This window comes from Chlorocebus sabaeus, chromosome 12, assembly GCF_047675955.1.
Source record: "Chlorocebus sabaeus isolate Y175 chromosome 12, mChlSab1.0.hap1, whole genome shotgun sequence".
In the NCBI taxonomy this organism is placed as follows: domain Eukaryota; kingdom Metazoa; phylum Chordata; class Mammalia; order Primates; family Cercopithecidae; genus Chlorocebus; species Chlorocebus sabaeus.
The window spans coordinates 64772998-64788039 of NC_132915.1; the positions used below are offsets into that span (position 1 = coordinate 64772998).

Genomic DNA, 15042 nt, shown 5'->3' on the forward strand with positions numbered 1-15042 from the left:
GACCATTCCAACTCTATCCTCTTTTCAGTCTTCTGCGCTCTACAATAGTTACATGCCTCTGATGATTATCGCTATAGCCAATTTATGAATTCCTCTGGAGCCATAATGCTGCTTGGCAACCTTTTTCCTTTTCTCTAATTTGACATTTCTTTCTCTAAGTTGATGAAGCAGTGTTGTTTTGAACACAGGTTTGAGAAACATATTTATAGTTGTTTCCTTTCTCTATTTTCCAAAGTGACTGTTTCAGATCTCTATAATTTCAACCCAAGCCCCCAACCTTATCTCAGCCCTATTTATTTTCAGATCTAATCACTATTTCACTGAGAAAATGAGACGCTGTCAATTTCCCTGTTAATTTATCGGTGTCCTTGAATTCTTTACTCTTGTCTAGATTTTGTCCTACTACCAAATGGTAACCTGGGTGAAGTTAGAGAGCATAACTTTTGTTCACTATTGTATCCTATTCCTAAACACAATGCCTCTTTTTTTAAAATCCACATACCCTTCTAGGAACCACCTCGTTTCTCTATATTCTGTTTTACTTCCAACTGGATATAATATAATATAATTCAGTTCTGCCACCCAGAATCAGCATCTACCCCTCAAGTTAAAGGGCATGGTCCCCAACAAGATTGCCCTTACTCCAGACACTAGTTTCAGTTCAAAGGTCCCCAGGCCACCCACACTTTTGACCAACTGGCTATAAATCCAGGGTTCCCATGACCCCCTCAGGTTCAATAATTTGCTAGACCAACTCACAGAACCCTGGGAAGCACTATACTTTAAATAATGGTTTTAATATAAAGGGTACGATTCAGGAGGACCAGCCAAATAAAGAGCTTCATAGGGTAAGATCTAGGAGGGAATGCAGAGCTTCTGTGTCCTCTTGTGGAATAAGGTGCATCATCTTCCCAGTACATCAATGTGTTCAACCAGAAAAGCTCCACTGAGCTTCTATGTCCAGAGTTTTGATTGGGGTTTCATTACATAGGCATACTTGATTGAATTATTGGTCATATGGTTGAGATCAATCTGCAGTCCCCCTTCAATCCCTGGAAGTTGGGAGGTCAGATTGATACCATGTGGCTAAAAGCCCCACCAGCTCTTTAAACACATGGCTGTTCTTTCTAGTGTTGCCAGCCATCCTGAAACTATTTAGGTCAGGGGTGTCTAATCTTTTGGCTTCCCTGAGCCACATTGGAAGAATTGTCTTATGCCACACATAAAACACACTAACACTAATGATAGCTAATGAGTTGCAAAAAAAAAAAAAAAAAAAAGTTTTAAGAAAGTTTACCAATTTGTGTTGAACCACATTCAAAGCTGGGCCTGGGCTACATGCGACCCATGGGCCACCGTTTGGGCAAGCTTGATAGGTGAGACTGTGGGTCACCTTATTAGCATGACAAAGAAACTCCTATTACTCAGGAAATTCTGATGATTTAGAGTCTCCCTCCCAGGAACCAGGGAGAAAAGCCAGTCAGATTATTGATTATACAATGTTCTACAACTGCTCAAAAGTAGAATTCCTCAAAAGAATTGTCTGTATTTTCTTTTCTTGAATTCTCTCTTGAACTCACTTCAGTCAGGCTTTTGCCCTTTATTTCACATTGATGACACTTATTTAAGGTCATCATCAATATCTTTCACATTGCCAAATACTGTGATCAGTTTGAAATCCTCTTTTCTTGATAGTAGTATCTAACATGGTTAACATCTTCTTGAAACATAATTTTTGGCTTTTTGGATACCATTCTTTCTCTTAATTATCTTCACATACATTGATCACTGTCACCTGTCTCTGAAGGATGGCATGCAGTGCTCAGTCCTCAGATCCCGTCGCTCCCAGATGCCATCGTGGCTTTAAATATCATCTACATAGTGTGACTCCCAAATTCCCATCTCCAGTTTGGAGTCTTCCCGAACTCATATATTCAACTCCCTACTCAGTATATTCTTTTAGATATATAATAGGCATCTCAAAATTATATCTAAAACTGAATTTCTAATCATCTCTCTGTCTCTCTGAGATCTCCTCCCTTAGTCTTTTCCATTTCAGTTAATGGTATTTCTAGATATTTGTGTTTTCCCACTTTCTTGGACCAAAAACCTTAGAGTCGTTCTTAATTCTTTTTCTTCCATGTTTCACTTCTAATCCATTAGCATATCCTGTCAGCTTTATGGTCATAATATATCCAGATTCGGACTACTTAATACCATCTCCACTGCTTCCACCCTCATTGAAGACACTACAGTCTCTTATCAAGACTACTGCAATAGCTTATTAGTGTTTCCTCCCTTAGTCCTATGTATTATATTTTTAACACAGGAACCAGAGTGGTCTTTTAAAAATGTTATTCTGATTATGACATGCTGCTCAGAACCCGTTAGTGGTTTTCCATCCTTCTCAGAGTAAAAGCCTAAGTTCTTAACAATAGCCTATAGAGACCTGTATGATCTGGTCCCCCTCTCTCATTGCATTATGTCCTACTCTACCCTTCAGTCATTCTTTTCTAGCCACACTCTTTGCTCTTCTTTGAACACACCAGAAACTTTGCAGTTGCTGTTTCCGCCTTTTGGAAAATTCATTGTGGCTTGTTCCCTTACTTTAAGGTATCTGCTTGAGTGATATCTTTTCAGTGAAGCCTTCCTAGCCTGCCCTATAAAATACCCACTCACTCCCACACACACATCCTCCTTACTCTTTAACCTGCTTTATTATTACCATAACATTTACCACCATTTCACATTCATATTCTCTCTCTCTGTCTCCATATATATGTGTGTGTGTGTATGTGTGGATACATATATAGTTTAATATCTGCTCTTTAATGTAATCTTCAAGAGGCCAGAGACTTATGTTTTTTTTCAATGAATGATCAATGCCTAGTACTTAAGTTGTTCATAAAATTTTTTAAGTTAATAGATATCTTGGAAGAAGAAATATTCCCTGTTTCTTTCCAGGGATAGTGCCTTCTCATATACACTTGGTTTTATCCCCTTGGAGTCCTCTTGAGACTTGTTCTGTCAGAGGAACATTAGCTCTCTACTGCTCTTTTCTGTCTGTAAAGAAGGTCAAGTCTTTTCCACTCTGAAAAAGGGAGAAAACTTGTAACCTTGCATCTTTGTATAATTACTACTCTTTTTCCTTCCCATCGCCACTAGACTTCTTATGACTCTATTTTTGATGTCTGTACTTCCTCACCTGTGGTTTACACCTTACTATCATTCACTTCTGCCAGTTCCATAGAAAGTGCCTGTAAAGCTAATTAGTAAACCCATTTCCTTTTTTCATTCTTCAGTCTAACTTGACTCTTGTGGTGCATGACACTACTCCTTCTCCTCTGATGCCATTCTCATGGTTAACCTACCTTTCTGACTCTTCCATCTCAGTCTCTTTCCTTTCTTGCCATATCTCAGATGTTGCTCTTCTTTAGAATCTGGTGCGATATTCTCTTCTCACTAGAAACTCTCCCTAGACAATAGCATTCATTTCCATATACTCCTTTATGTTGATGAGTTCCAAATTTGGATCTTTAGGCTTGGCTTTACCTGAACTCCAGGCCTGAATTTCTGACTTTACTGGAATTTCCACCAGGATATTCTATAGGAACCTCAGATTCACATGCTCAAAACAAAATTCACTATCTTTTTATCAGTTGACTTTTTATTATTGGTTTAATAAGAGCTCTAGTCCATATGGTAATTGTAAGGATTAGATAAGAAAAAATGGCTGGGCGCAGTAGCCCACATGTGTGATTCCAGCACTTTGGGAGGCTGAGGCGGGTGGATCACAAGGTCAGGAGATCGAGACCATCCTGGCTAACACGGTCAAACCATGTCTCTACTAAAAATACAAAAAATCAGCCGGGTGTGGTGGTGGGTGCCTGTAGTCCCAGCTACTTGGAAGGCTGAGGCAGGAGAATGGCGTGAATCCGGGAGGCGGAGCTTGCAGTGAGCCAAGATTGCGCTACTGCACTCTAGCCTGGGCAACAGAGCAAGACTCCATCTCAAAAAGAAAAAAGGAAAGAAAATGCATACAGCAAACTTATTCAAATTCTGGGACATGGAAAGCACACACTAAATAATAGCTATTATTATTACATGACAGTCTCCCCTGTTAGACTGCAAGCTTCTTGAGGACAGGGACCATGTCCTCAAACCTAACACTGTCCTTTACTTGTAATAGGTGCTCAGTAAAGGTTTGTTGAGTTAAAATGAGTAATGATAATAATAATCTACTGAATAAATGGTTTGTGTAACCATCTGAATTAGCTTAGTCATCTTGTTTAACAGTGGAACAACATTTGATGTTTATTTTTTTCTCCCTAGGTGCATTGTGTTGTAATCATTCAAAGGATAACCAAATGTGCCGTGATGTATGTGAACAGGTAAGATTGCATAATAATTACAGAGACAACCAGACACAGTGGTTCATGCCTGTAATCCCAGCACTTTGGGAGACCAGGGTGGGAAGATTGCTTAAGGCCAGGGGTTCAGGACCAGCCAGGACAACATAGCAAGACCCCTGTCTCTAAAAAAATAAAAATAAATAAATAAAATTATAGAGGCTACTAGTTATACAACTATTAAGTATAATTGTTTTTGGAGAAGTCTGTTGGATAGTACCTTAACTAATTGTCCAGGGTTCACATCACCAATAATGGGGCAAAGTAACAGTCTCCTGACATGATACACTGAGAAGGAAAATATAGAATTCCTGCCAAAAATGTGTAATTTGAATTATGAAGAAATAATCGGGCAAACCCAGTTTGAGGAATATTCCTCAAAACATCAATGTGTACTCTTTAAAAATGTCAGTGTTATAAAAACAAAGAATGACTAGTTAATGGGTGCAGCACACCAACATGACATATGTATACATATGTAACAAACCTACACATTGTGCACATGTACCCTAGAACTTAAAGCATAATAAAAAGAAAATGCAAAATAAAATAAAATAAAATGCTAAAAAAAAATAAAGGCTAAGAAGCTGTTACAGATTAAAGGAAACTAAAGAGATGTGACAACAAAATGCAATATGCGATCCTGGATTGGATCCTGGAATGAAAGAAAATTGCTATAAAGGACATTATCAGGATAAATTGGTGAAATTTGAATATAGATTGGATATTAAATAATAGTATTATACCAATACTGTGGTTCTGAATTTGGTGATTATATTGTGGTTGGGTGTGATGGTGTCCCTGTTCTTAGGAGATACATGCTAGGATTTAGAAATGAATGAACATATTGTCTATAACAAATTCTAACATAGTCCTTCAAAATAATACTGTGTAATAATAATTTGTGTATATAGAGAGAGAATTAAAGCAAATGTTGCAAAGTGTTAAGGATGGGTGCATCTTGATGAAGACCATGTAGGTATTCATTGTACTATTCTTAAAAGTTGTCTGTAGGTTTGAATTTTTCTGGTTGAACCTGTTTATGAAAGTTCCACTGAAGCACTACCCATTCATAAAGTCCTACCTTTCTTTCAGTCTTGGTCATGTATGTCTAGCCTTAGCACTCCAGAAATAATAGTCTCAATCATCTTTTAGAGGAGTCTTCAAGTAATAACCTGGATCTTGTTATTTTTAAAACTGAGAGAACTACTTAACTGGGACTATAACTTCTCATAAGCAATAATAATGTAGACGTAGAAAGATTTTGCAAGATATGGTCTGCTTATAAGACATGACACTGATTCAATTCATCTAAATGGCTACTAGAGAATTCAGTGACATGTCAAGTCACTGTTGCAAATTAAGTTTGCTGCACATTTACTGCCAGAAGAATAGCTTTTTAAAGCAAAAATGGCCACTTGATGATATCATAAGGAAGCTTTTAAAGTAGCTCTGCTACTTTGGGAAACATGGCTTACCTGACTTTTCACTTTGTTTCTTGCTTTTTCGACTGATGTTCTATAGGGTGAATGATTTTTAGGAAGTATCTTATATTTAGGAGGTATCTTGTATTTAGGAGGTATTTTTAGGAGGCACCAGCAGCGGGCAAGGTCTAATTTCTTAAAATCTGGAATATTAGAAATTCTATAACTTAGCAAATTAATTGAATACTATAATCACCCTAATAAAGAACATTCTTCCCCAACCAAATTCATAACTAATTGAGAAATAAGGGAGATAGATCCAAAAATATTACTTTTATTACTAGTTACACAGATGTCGAATGTGACTTTTATCTCTAGGCACACACTAAGTGACAGAATTATACTTACTCCCAGAGAGGAGAGGTAAGGGCTGTGTTACATATGTTTACTTTCTCCTACCAAATTCAGTGGTCAGCTGAGTCAACCATCCTGATCATGGGAGAAGTGTTATCAGGGGTGTGGAGAGAGACCAGGGCTGTTAAAACTCATAGAGCTCACTTCAAAGAGAAGGAAATACTGTGAGTGAGGAATCATTATTTCTTCAACCAGTAGGGAATGCAGATAGGATGGAGTCTTCATGACATTTTGATTTTGAACTGAGTAAACAGCATTCTTGATGACTCTAGGAGGTTAGGGAAAAGATTTGGTTTGAGGAGAAGGTGATCTGTTGAATTATCATGAAAACCACTATGTGAAGATAGGGATTTGGAATTAAAACTTTTGGAATTTGAATTTAGATAAGAAGTCAGGGCTGGTGGCTTATAATATTCAGCAAAATACATGTGATGGTTTACAGTGAAACTGTCAACAAGTGTCAGATGCCAAAGAAAAGTCAAGGAGTTTGAGATCTGAGAAAAGACCCTTAGTTTTTGTTTGTTTGTTTGTTTGTTTGTTTTTTAAAAAGCCAGTTAGTGGAGATTCTAAAAACATCTCCCTGCAGCAGGGATTTTTGTTTGCTTTGTTTATGATGAATTACTTGGTGCCTAGAACAGTTAGAACAGTATCTAACACTCAAAACTCTCAATAAATATTTCTAGATCGACTGGAGCAGCGGAGCTAAAAGTCACACTGTAATCATTAAAAATTTTTTAATAAAAATATTTATAGTTATGTAATTTTTCAGACTTACAAAAATATATTCAGTTTTTGCATATGTCTTACCTGTGTATATTATGAATTCCTTGAATATAGGGATCGTGTCTTATTCGCCTATGTTGTACTCATGTCCCTGCTCATGCAAACTGATTAGTTAATATTTTTGAGTTGATTGGTGAAGAAATGGATACAATGAAAGGAAAAAGCTGTTAAAGTCAGTAAATGCAGGAAGTAATAATTTGTTTCAAGATGAAACATTTTTACTTGTTTGAAGACAAAGGAAAAATGACTTATGACAGAGAAAGGAGATAAGTATGGGTAAAAAACTTCTCAAAATTCAAGATTGTAAACCCTAGGATCTGATAACTTCTGCCTTGAGTGGCATACAAGTTAGGTTATTAAATTTTTGCTTGGAGATGATTTGTATAATTATAGTATGTATTCTAGTATGTATTCTGAATAAGGATTCATCTTTCTTTTTAAGTGTGATTACTAGTTGTTTAGCAAGAAAAGTGACTTTATATTCAAGTCTACCTTATTATCTGAAAGTTTACATAGTACGTGCTGGTTTCTTTAAGCTAAATGTATTCCTAATAAGTATATGTTTATCAGTTTAATTCATTTGACTTTATAGAATCATAATTTTAGAGACAGAAGGGACCCAATAAATTATCTAACTTTTTAATTTTACTTATTAGCTATTCAGGAAACCAGAAACTGTGACCTAAATTTTATTTTACACTTTTCCCTAAGTGTCATGCCCTTTACTATATCCGTTTACATGCATTATTTCATTTAATTCTTACACCCAGCCCTTGAAAGAGGTATTGTCATTTGTATAAGTAAAGAAATTGAAATATAGAAGACTTAAATCACTTACCAAGGCCCTAGCCAATAACTTAAGGAACAGGGACTCAGACTCAAATGTGTCTGATTACAAAGCCATACCCTTAGCCACCAGGATGTAACTACCTCCTGTGAGGCCAAGTAGTTTGCCCAACGGTATTCAGAGTATATTTCCAACTCTCAGTTCCATATTCTTTTCATTGTTCTAACCTGTTTCAAGTGCTTATGGTTTTTTTGCGTTTTGTTGTTGTTGTTGTTGAGGGGAGATGGAATTGCAGAAAGAAGGTACGAGTGAGAGAGCGTAGCCTTCCCTGTGCTTTTTCCTAGTCTGCTACCAATGTCATATCTTTCATTTTTTCTTCCTCTTTCTCTTTTTCATTCTTTATCTTTCATTTTTGTCTTTTTCAATCGATTTTTCTTTTCTTTCACTCTTCCTTTTATCTTTTTATAATAGAAAACTTTAAGTATACACAAAGGTAGAGAGAAAAGTGTAAGAAACCCCCATATTCAGCTTCAACATTATTAAGTCATGACCAGTTGTGTTTCATTTAATTCTCTCTTTTTACTTTCCCCACTATATTGAGGCAAATTTATGTAGCAGCAAAATCTCAATTGTCATATTATTTGATACATAAATTTTCCGTTTGGAGCTACAAATGATAAGTCATTTAAAAAAGAGATAACCACAATACTGTTTTTACTTCTTTGAAAAGGTAATATTCAAAAATCTAGTTATTCAGATTTCTTAATTATTTTATAAGGTTTTTTTAGTTTGGATCAGAATTCAAGTGATATATATATATTGAAGTTGGTTATATGTTTTTTAAATATCTTTTGATCTGTAGGTTTCTCCTTGCAATGTATTTGATGAATTAATTTGGTCATTTGTCCTATAGAGTTTCCCATAGTCCAAATTTTGCTACTCACATCCCCCTGGTGTCATTTAACGTTTTCCTCTTTCCTCTGTGTTTCCGCAGTTAGATTTAGAGCAGAGCTATCCAATGGCTCTTTCTACAATGATGAAAATATTCTAGACCTATATGGTAGCCACTAGCCACATGTGCCAGGTGAACACTTGAAATGTGCTTAAAGACACTGAGGAACTTTAATTTTTAATTTTATTTAATTTTACTTGATTTAAGTTTAAATACCCACACGTGGCTAACAGCTACCTTAGGAGACAGATCCAGAGGCTTAGTTTTGTTTAAGTCTTCCCCCCAAAATGTCTCTTTTTGTGATGCTAACAGTCTTTGTGATAATTGTCTAAATGCATTAATTCACTAGGGGTTGCAAAATAGTGATATTCTATCTCTTTTCACTTCTTAAATGTAGTTGGTAGTTTTGGAGGAAAATGGCTAATAAATAAGCTAACTGGAGATAAATCCTTTTTCATTGTCCATAGCATTCATGGATTTTACCGTCTCAGCTATTTGCAGGTAATCATGAAGGTCTGTCTGATATGTGTAATGATTTATTATTTACTGAAACACCATATTGTAATTGCATAACATCCTGTTTGGAAGTGAGCCATTTAGCTTGGTGAGTGAACCTTTGTCAGCTCATCAGCATCACTTAAAAAAAAATTTTTTTGTTTCTATCTGACAGCATTTTATGGAGAACTTATGTGCCATAATGCTGTTACAAATTTTATCTTCACCAGTATCACGGGTTTGATGACAGTCTGTTTTTCATTGTTATCAGTTGACTAAAAGCAATTTACAGAACAGTTTAGAATAAACTTACCTTTTTTTACGTCCTTGTCTCACTCTCTAACCCCCAGCCTCTAAACAGGTTGGTAGCCTGGGTTTCTCCACTTTTTTTGGTCAATAGAAAAGGGTCTCGACTTGCTGTATTTGGACTTTTCTTGCTTATTTGCGAAACTAATCAACACTTTTTAAGAAATGTTACCTAACTTAGATCATTCTAAAGGTTTTCCACTTATAAAAGGAGCCGGGCATGGTGGCTCATGCGTATGGTCCCAGCACTTTGGGAGGCTGAGGCAGGCGGATCGCTTTGAGCTCAGGAGTTCGAGACCAGCCCAGGCAACGTGGTGAAACCCTGTCTCTACAAAAAAATACAGAAATTAGCCAGGCGTTGGTGGCTCATGCCCGAGGTCCCAGCTACTTGGGAGGCTGAGGCTGGAGAATCGCTTCAGCCTGTGAAGTGGAGGTTTCAGTGAGCTGAGATCACACCACTGCACCCCAGCCTGGGCAATAGAATGGGACTCTGTCTTAAAAAATAAATAAAATAAATAAAAAGGAAGTTGGAAAATATTTTAGACAACTGATAAATCTAGAGGATAATAAGTTTTACCTCTTCTTATTTCTTATAGAAAAATGCCACAAAACCTTTTTTTTTTTTTTTTTTTGTCAAATAGATTTTCTCCTCAAAAAGTGAATCCCGACTAAAACATCTGTTGCAGCGAGCCCCAGATTATTGCCCAGAGACAATGGTAAGTCTTATTGTAACTTAACTGTAGAAGCTTCTGTCTAAATGAAACTATCCAATGAATTACTTTCAGAGTTAGCAAATTTTTTAATGTGATTGGAATTTGTGGTCAAAATGTTAGGTTTAACTTAAGTACTTCAAAAAAAAATCTTCATGTAAATTGCTAGATAGAATATTGTTTTTCATCTTTTATTATCCTATGGTATAGATCTAAAAACAATCTTAAATATAAACGTGTTCCTGTCTTTAAATTTCATTATAGTATTTTATCTGGGGTCGGGCGCAGTGGCTCACGCCTGTAATCCCAGCACTTTGGGAGGCTGAGGCGGGTGGATCACCTGAGGTCAGGAGATCGAGACCAGCCTGGCCAGCATGGTGAAACCCCGTCTCTACTAAAAATACAAAAACAAGCCAGACCTGGTGGCACACGCCTGTAGTCCCAGCTACTCCGGAGGCTGAGGCAGGAGAATTGCTTGAACCCAGGAGGCGGAGGTTGCAGTGAGCCAAGATAGCGTCATTGCAGCGTCATTGCACTCCAGCCTGGGTGGCAGAGTAAGACTCTATCTCAAAAAAAAAAAAAAAAATCTGGAATTTAGAATTTTATTTATTATTATAGTTTGACTAATTTTATGAAAACTATAATAACTAAATATTTATTTTGATTTTGGAAAGTTGAATTTGGGGTAAGGGAAAATATATGACTTATTATCTTTCAATTTTCTGACATACTATAGATATATTGCTTACCTGTCTGAATCAGGTAACTTAAAATGTTTCTAATACTTGGGCTATCCTCAGTGTTTGGGATGCTCATGTGCCAGACCAAGAAAGTGTGAGCTTGTTTGCAAGAGCCTCTTTAGATATGGTGGCTTGTATTATGTGAAAGGGAAAATAAGTTGATGATTAAATAGTTCTGATTGACACATTCCCTTTAGTCTTCAGTTTTGTCTATATGCTTGGAAACAGTGATTCTAATAAGTATCCTGAGTAACTAGACTCATCCTTAATGCTCTCAGATGGGAAAAGAACAAGGAATATTTCTGTATCTCAGCTTTGTTCCCCCCGAATAGCTGATTGATGTACATATAGTTCTAGAACTTTGACTATATAGACATAGCCATAATCAAATTAACTGTACATAATTTCTGTAGAAATTAATTGTCATATTTAGGAACTGGTTACCTACATAAAAGCCTTTTGTTGGTTACACTTTTAGGTTGAAATTTGGAGTTGTATGAATTCATCTTTGCCAGGTAAGCAATAGAAGTGTAAATTTAGGCCGGGCATGGTGGCTCAAGCCTGTAATCCCAGCACTTTGGGAGGCCGAGACGGACGGATCACGAGGTCAGGAGATCGAGACCATCCTGGCTAACACGGTGAAACCCCGTCTCTACTAAAAAATACAAAAAACTAGCCGGGCGAAGTGGTAGGCACCTATAGTCCCAGCTACTCGGGAGGCTGAGGCAGGAGAATGGCGTAAACCCAGGAGGCGGAGCTTGCAGTGAGCTGAGATCCGGCCGCTGCACTCCAGCCTGGGCGACAGAGCAAGACTCTGTCTCAAAAAAAAAAAAAAAAAGAAGTGTAAATTTAGCACTTAATTTTAAAAACTTACTGTGTGAGTGTAAAATTGGTGTCATTGTCCTGGAACCTAATTTATACTCTGGAGTTTCTATCTTCTCCTTCCCTTCAACACCTAATTTTTTTTTTTTCTTACTGTGTTGCCCAGGCTGGTCTTGAACTCCTGGCCTCAAGTGATCATCCTGCCTTGGCCTCCCAAAATGCTGAGATTACAGGCATGACCCACCATGTCCAGGCCAAATTTTCAAATATGTAATTTATTCTCATTCACTCAATCCTTAACTTTGTTCTCCTGTCTCCACTTCTGCCATTCTACTGAAACTAGTCTTTGAAAGATTACCAGGATCTCTTGGTTCCTAGATCTTAGGGCTCTTTCTCAGTACTACTCTCTTTGACTTTCTTGAAACACTTGATATTATTGGTTACTACCTCCTTATGACTCCACTTTGGCATCAGAATCTATTCTGCTTTACCTTTTTTTTTTTTTTTTTTTTTTTTTTTTTGCAGATGGAGCCATAAGGACTATGGTTATTTCTGTGTGTGGTCTTCTTCCCTTCTATCTTCACATTCACCTTAGTAATCTCATTCCTTCCCAGAACTGTTAACTAATCAGCTCTGAGAAGGTAACTCTCAAATCTAAATCATTGTTTGTAACTTCTAGATATCTTTGTAGGTATCTCTACCTGGATCTCTGCATCCAGGTGCCATCTGAAGCACAAATCCAAGATCAAACTCATAACTGCACCTGTTGTGAATGATACTAGACTGGAAACCCTCAAGTTATATTTTACTCCTTGTTCTTTCTAGTTCCATTGACTCTCCTCTTGCAAAATTACACCTGTTCTCTCTATTTCTAGTTCAAGTCTTTATTTTTACACTCTTGGGATAGAATATTATAATAACCTTATAACTGATGTTTCAACACATTATATCTTTCTTTCCTATCCTCTTCAAAAATAATTTCTCAGGGGATATTCACTTCCATCAGAATAAAGCCCAAACTCTCTAGCCTGGCACTCATGATCTCCCAGGATTACAGCCCATTTTCCAGCCCTGGATAGAGCCAAATTCTTGAAAAAAAAAGAAAGTATACCTTATGTATCTCTGAATTCTAGAGGCTATCACAGTGTTTGAAGTTGGTATTTCAAACAGGTTGCCTTCCTGAAATTGCCCACCTCCTTGCCTGTCTCCTAGTTATCCCTGTACCCAGCATCCTACACACACACACACACACACACACACACACACACACACACACACACACGCTAACAAACTGTAATCTCCCTAATAGGATAAATCATATATTTTATTTATTTCATAATTTCATAGCCCACATAACACCTAACAGAGTACCTTGTACATAGTAAGAGCTCAGTAAATATAAATGCTTGTTGAATAAGTTAATATTTTCTAAGAGGCCACTGGATACCTGGATACAGCAGCATACTTCATTATGATATAACACGTCACAGAGTTTATGACCTACGTTGGTTCCATTTAAAATTCTTTCCAACGTGTGAGGAACCTGAATAGCAAGCAGCAAAGATTTAAAAGAAACTATACTAGGCAGTGAGGCTAGATGTGAATTTGTTACCATTTGTACCTTTAAGACACATAGAGATAAGTTTATAATATGCAGTATTTTTAGTCAATTTTTATAATTGGGGTAATTGATTATATTTTGAGAGCTTTGTCTATCTGTGAACCATTTATTTGCTTTGTTTTACTTTTTAGCAGAATGCTTCTATTTGTTTTGTGAAGTCTTAGTTTCATTTGGAGAACTATGTTACTTATTGCCTTGAATCCGTGACATTTTTTTTCAAATATAAATAATAATCTAACTTGCTTCAGATATAGATTCCCAAATTTATGTATTACATAGAAGCAGCATTAGGCAATTTTAAAAGAAATAAGGAGGAATTTGCAGCATTCCTACAAGTATAAGACTTTTCTCTTTTCATAATTATTTCTTGTATCTCCTACTGTTTTTTTTTTTTTTGAGATGGAGGTTTGCTCTTGTTGCCCAGACTGGAGTACAGTGGTACAATCTCAGCTCACTGCAACCTCTGCCTCCTGGGTTGAAGCAATTCTCCTGCCTCAGCCTCCCAAGTAGCTGTGATTACAGGCATGCACCACCACGTCTGGCTAATTTTGTATTTTTAGTGGAGACGATGTTTCACTATGTTGGTCAGGCTGATCTCGAACTCCTGACCTCAAGTGATCCACCCACCTCGGCTTCCCAAAGTGCTGGGATTACAGGTGTGAGCCACCACACCCAGCCTTTTGTTGTTGTTGTTTCGGTTTTTTGTTTTTTTGAGACAGTCTTGGTGTTGCCCAGGCTGGAGTGCAGTGGTACAATCTCGGCTCACTGCAGCCTCCACCTCCTGGGTTCAAGCAGTTCTCCCACCTCAACCTCCCGAGTAGTTTGGACTACAGGCATGGGCTACCATGCCCCCCTAATTTTTGAATTTTTAGTAGAGATGGGGTTTCACCATGTTGGCCAGGCTGGTCTTGATCTCCTGACCTCAAGTGATCTCATCGCTTTGGCCTCCCAAAGTGCTGGGATTGCAGGCAGGAGCCACTGAGCCCGGCCATATCTCCTACTTTTACCTTAGGAATAATTCATTGACATTTATGATTGCAAAAGCAAATTAGAAGCCCGGGCATGGTCGCTTACACCTGTAATCCTAGCAGTTTGGGAGGTCAAGACAAGCACATTATCTGAGGTCAGGAGTTCAAGACCAGCCTGGTCAACGTGGTGAAACCCCATCTCTACTAAAAATACAAAAATTAGCTGGGCATGGTGGCAGATGCCTGTAGTCCTAGCTACTCGGGAGGCTGAAGCAGAAGAATTGCTTGAACCTGGGAGGCGGAGGTTACAGTGAGCCAAGGTCGCACCACTGCACTCCAGCCTGGGCGACAGAGCGAGACTCTGTCTCAAAAAAAAATTAGAACACTTTTTATTATTTTATCATCTTTTAGTTTCACAATAATTTGGTTGGAAGAGTCACTGCTGAACATAAATTGAACCAGAATAATACATAGTCATTTTGCCCCATGATTAAATGTGCCCATCAAAGCCAGATATACCTGACTCACAAAAATTGCCCCATTTACTAAGTATCAGTTTTTAAACAGGATCATGAATTTTATGCTATTCTAGGTATTTACTGTTTTGAATA

The 15042-nt window shown here is 37.4% G+C and overlaps 1 protein-coding gene across 2 annotated transcripts in view; it reads left to right on the forward strand.

Annotated features, from left to right (window-relative positions):
• Nucleotides 1–15042, forward strand: part of RECK (reversion inducing cysteine rich protein with kazal motifs) — an 86290-nt gene that overhangs the window by 10993 nt on the left and 60255 nt on the right. For both annotated transcript variants that reach the window (XM_037998262.2, XM_007968758.3), the window contains exons 2-4: nt 4333–4391; nt 10212–10286; nt 11499–11535. In XM_037998262.2, coding sequence (XP_037854190.1) covers nt 4333–4391; nt 10212–10286; nt 11499–11535 — 171 coding nt within the window. The remainder of the gene's footprint in view (nt 1–4332; nt 4392–10211; nt 10287–11498; nt 11536–15042) is intronic.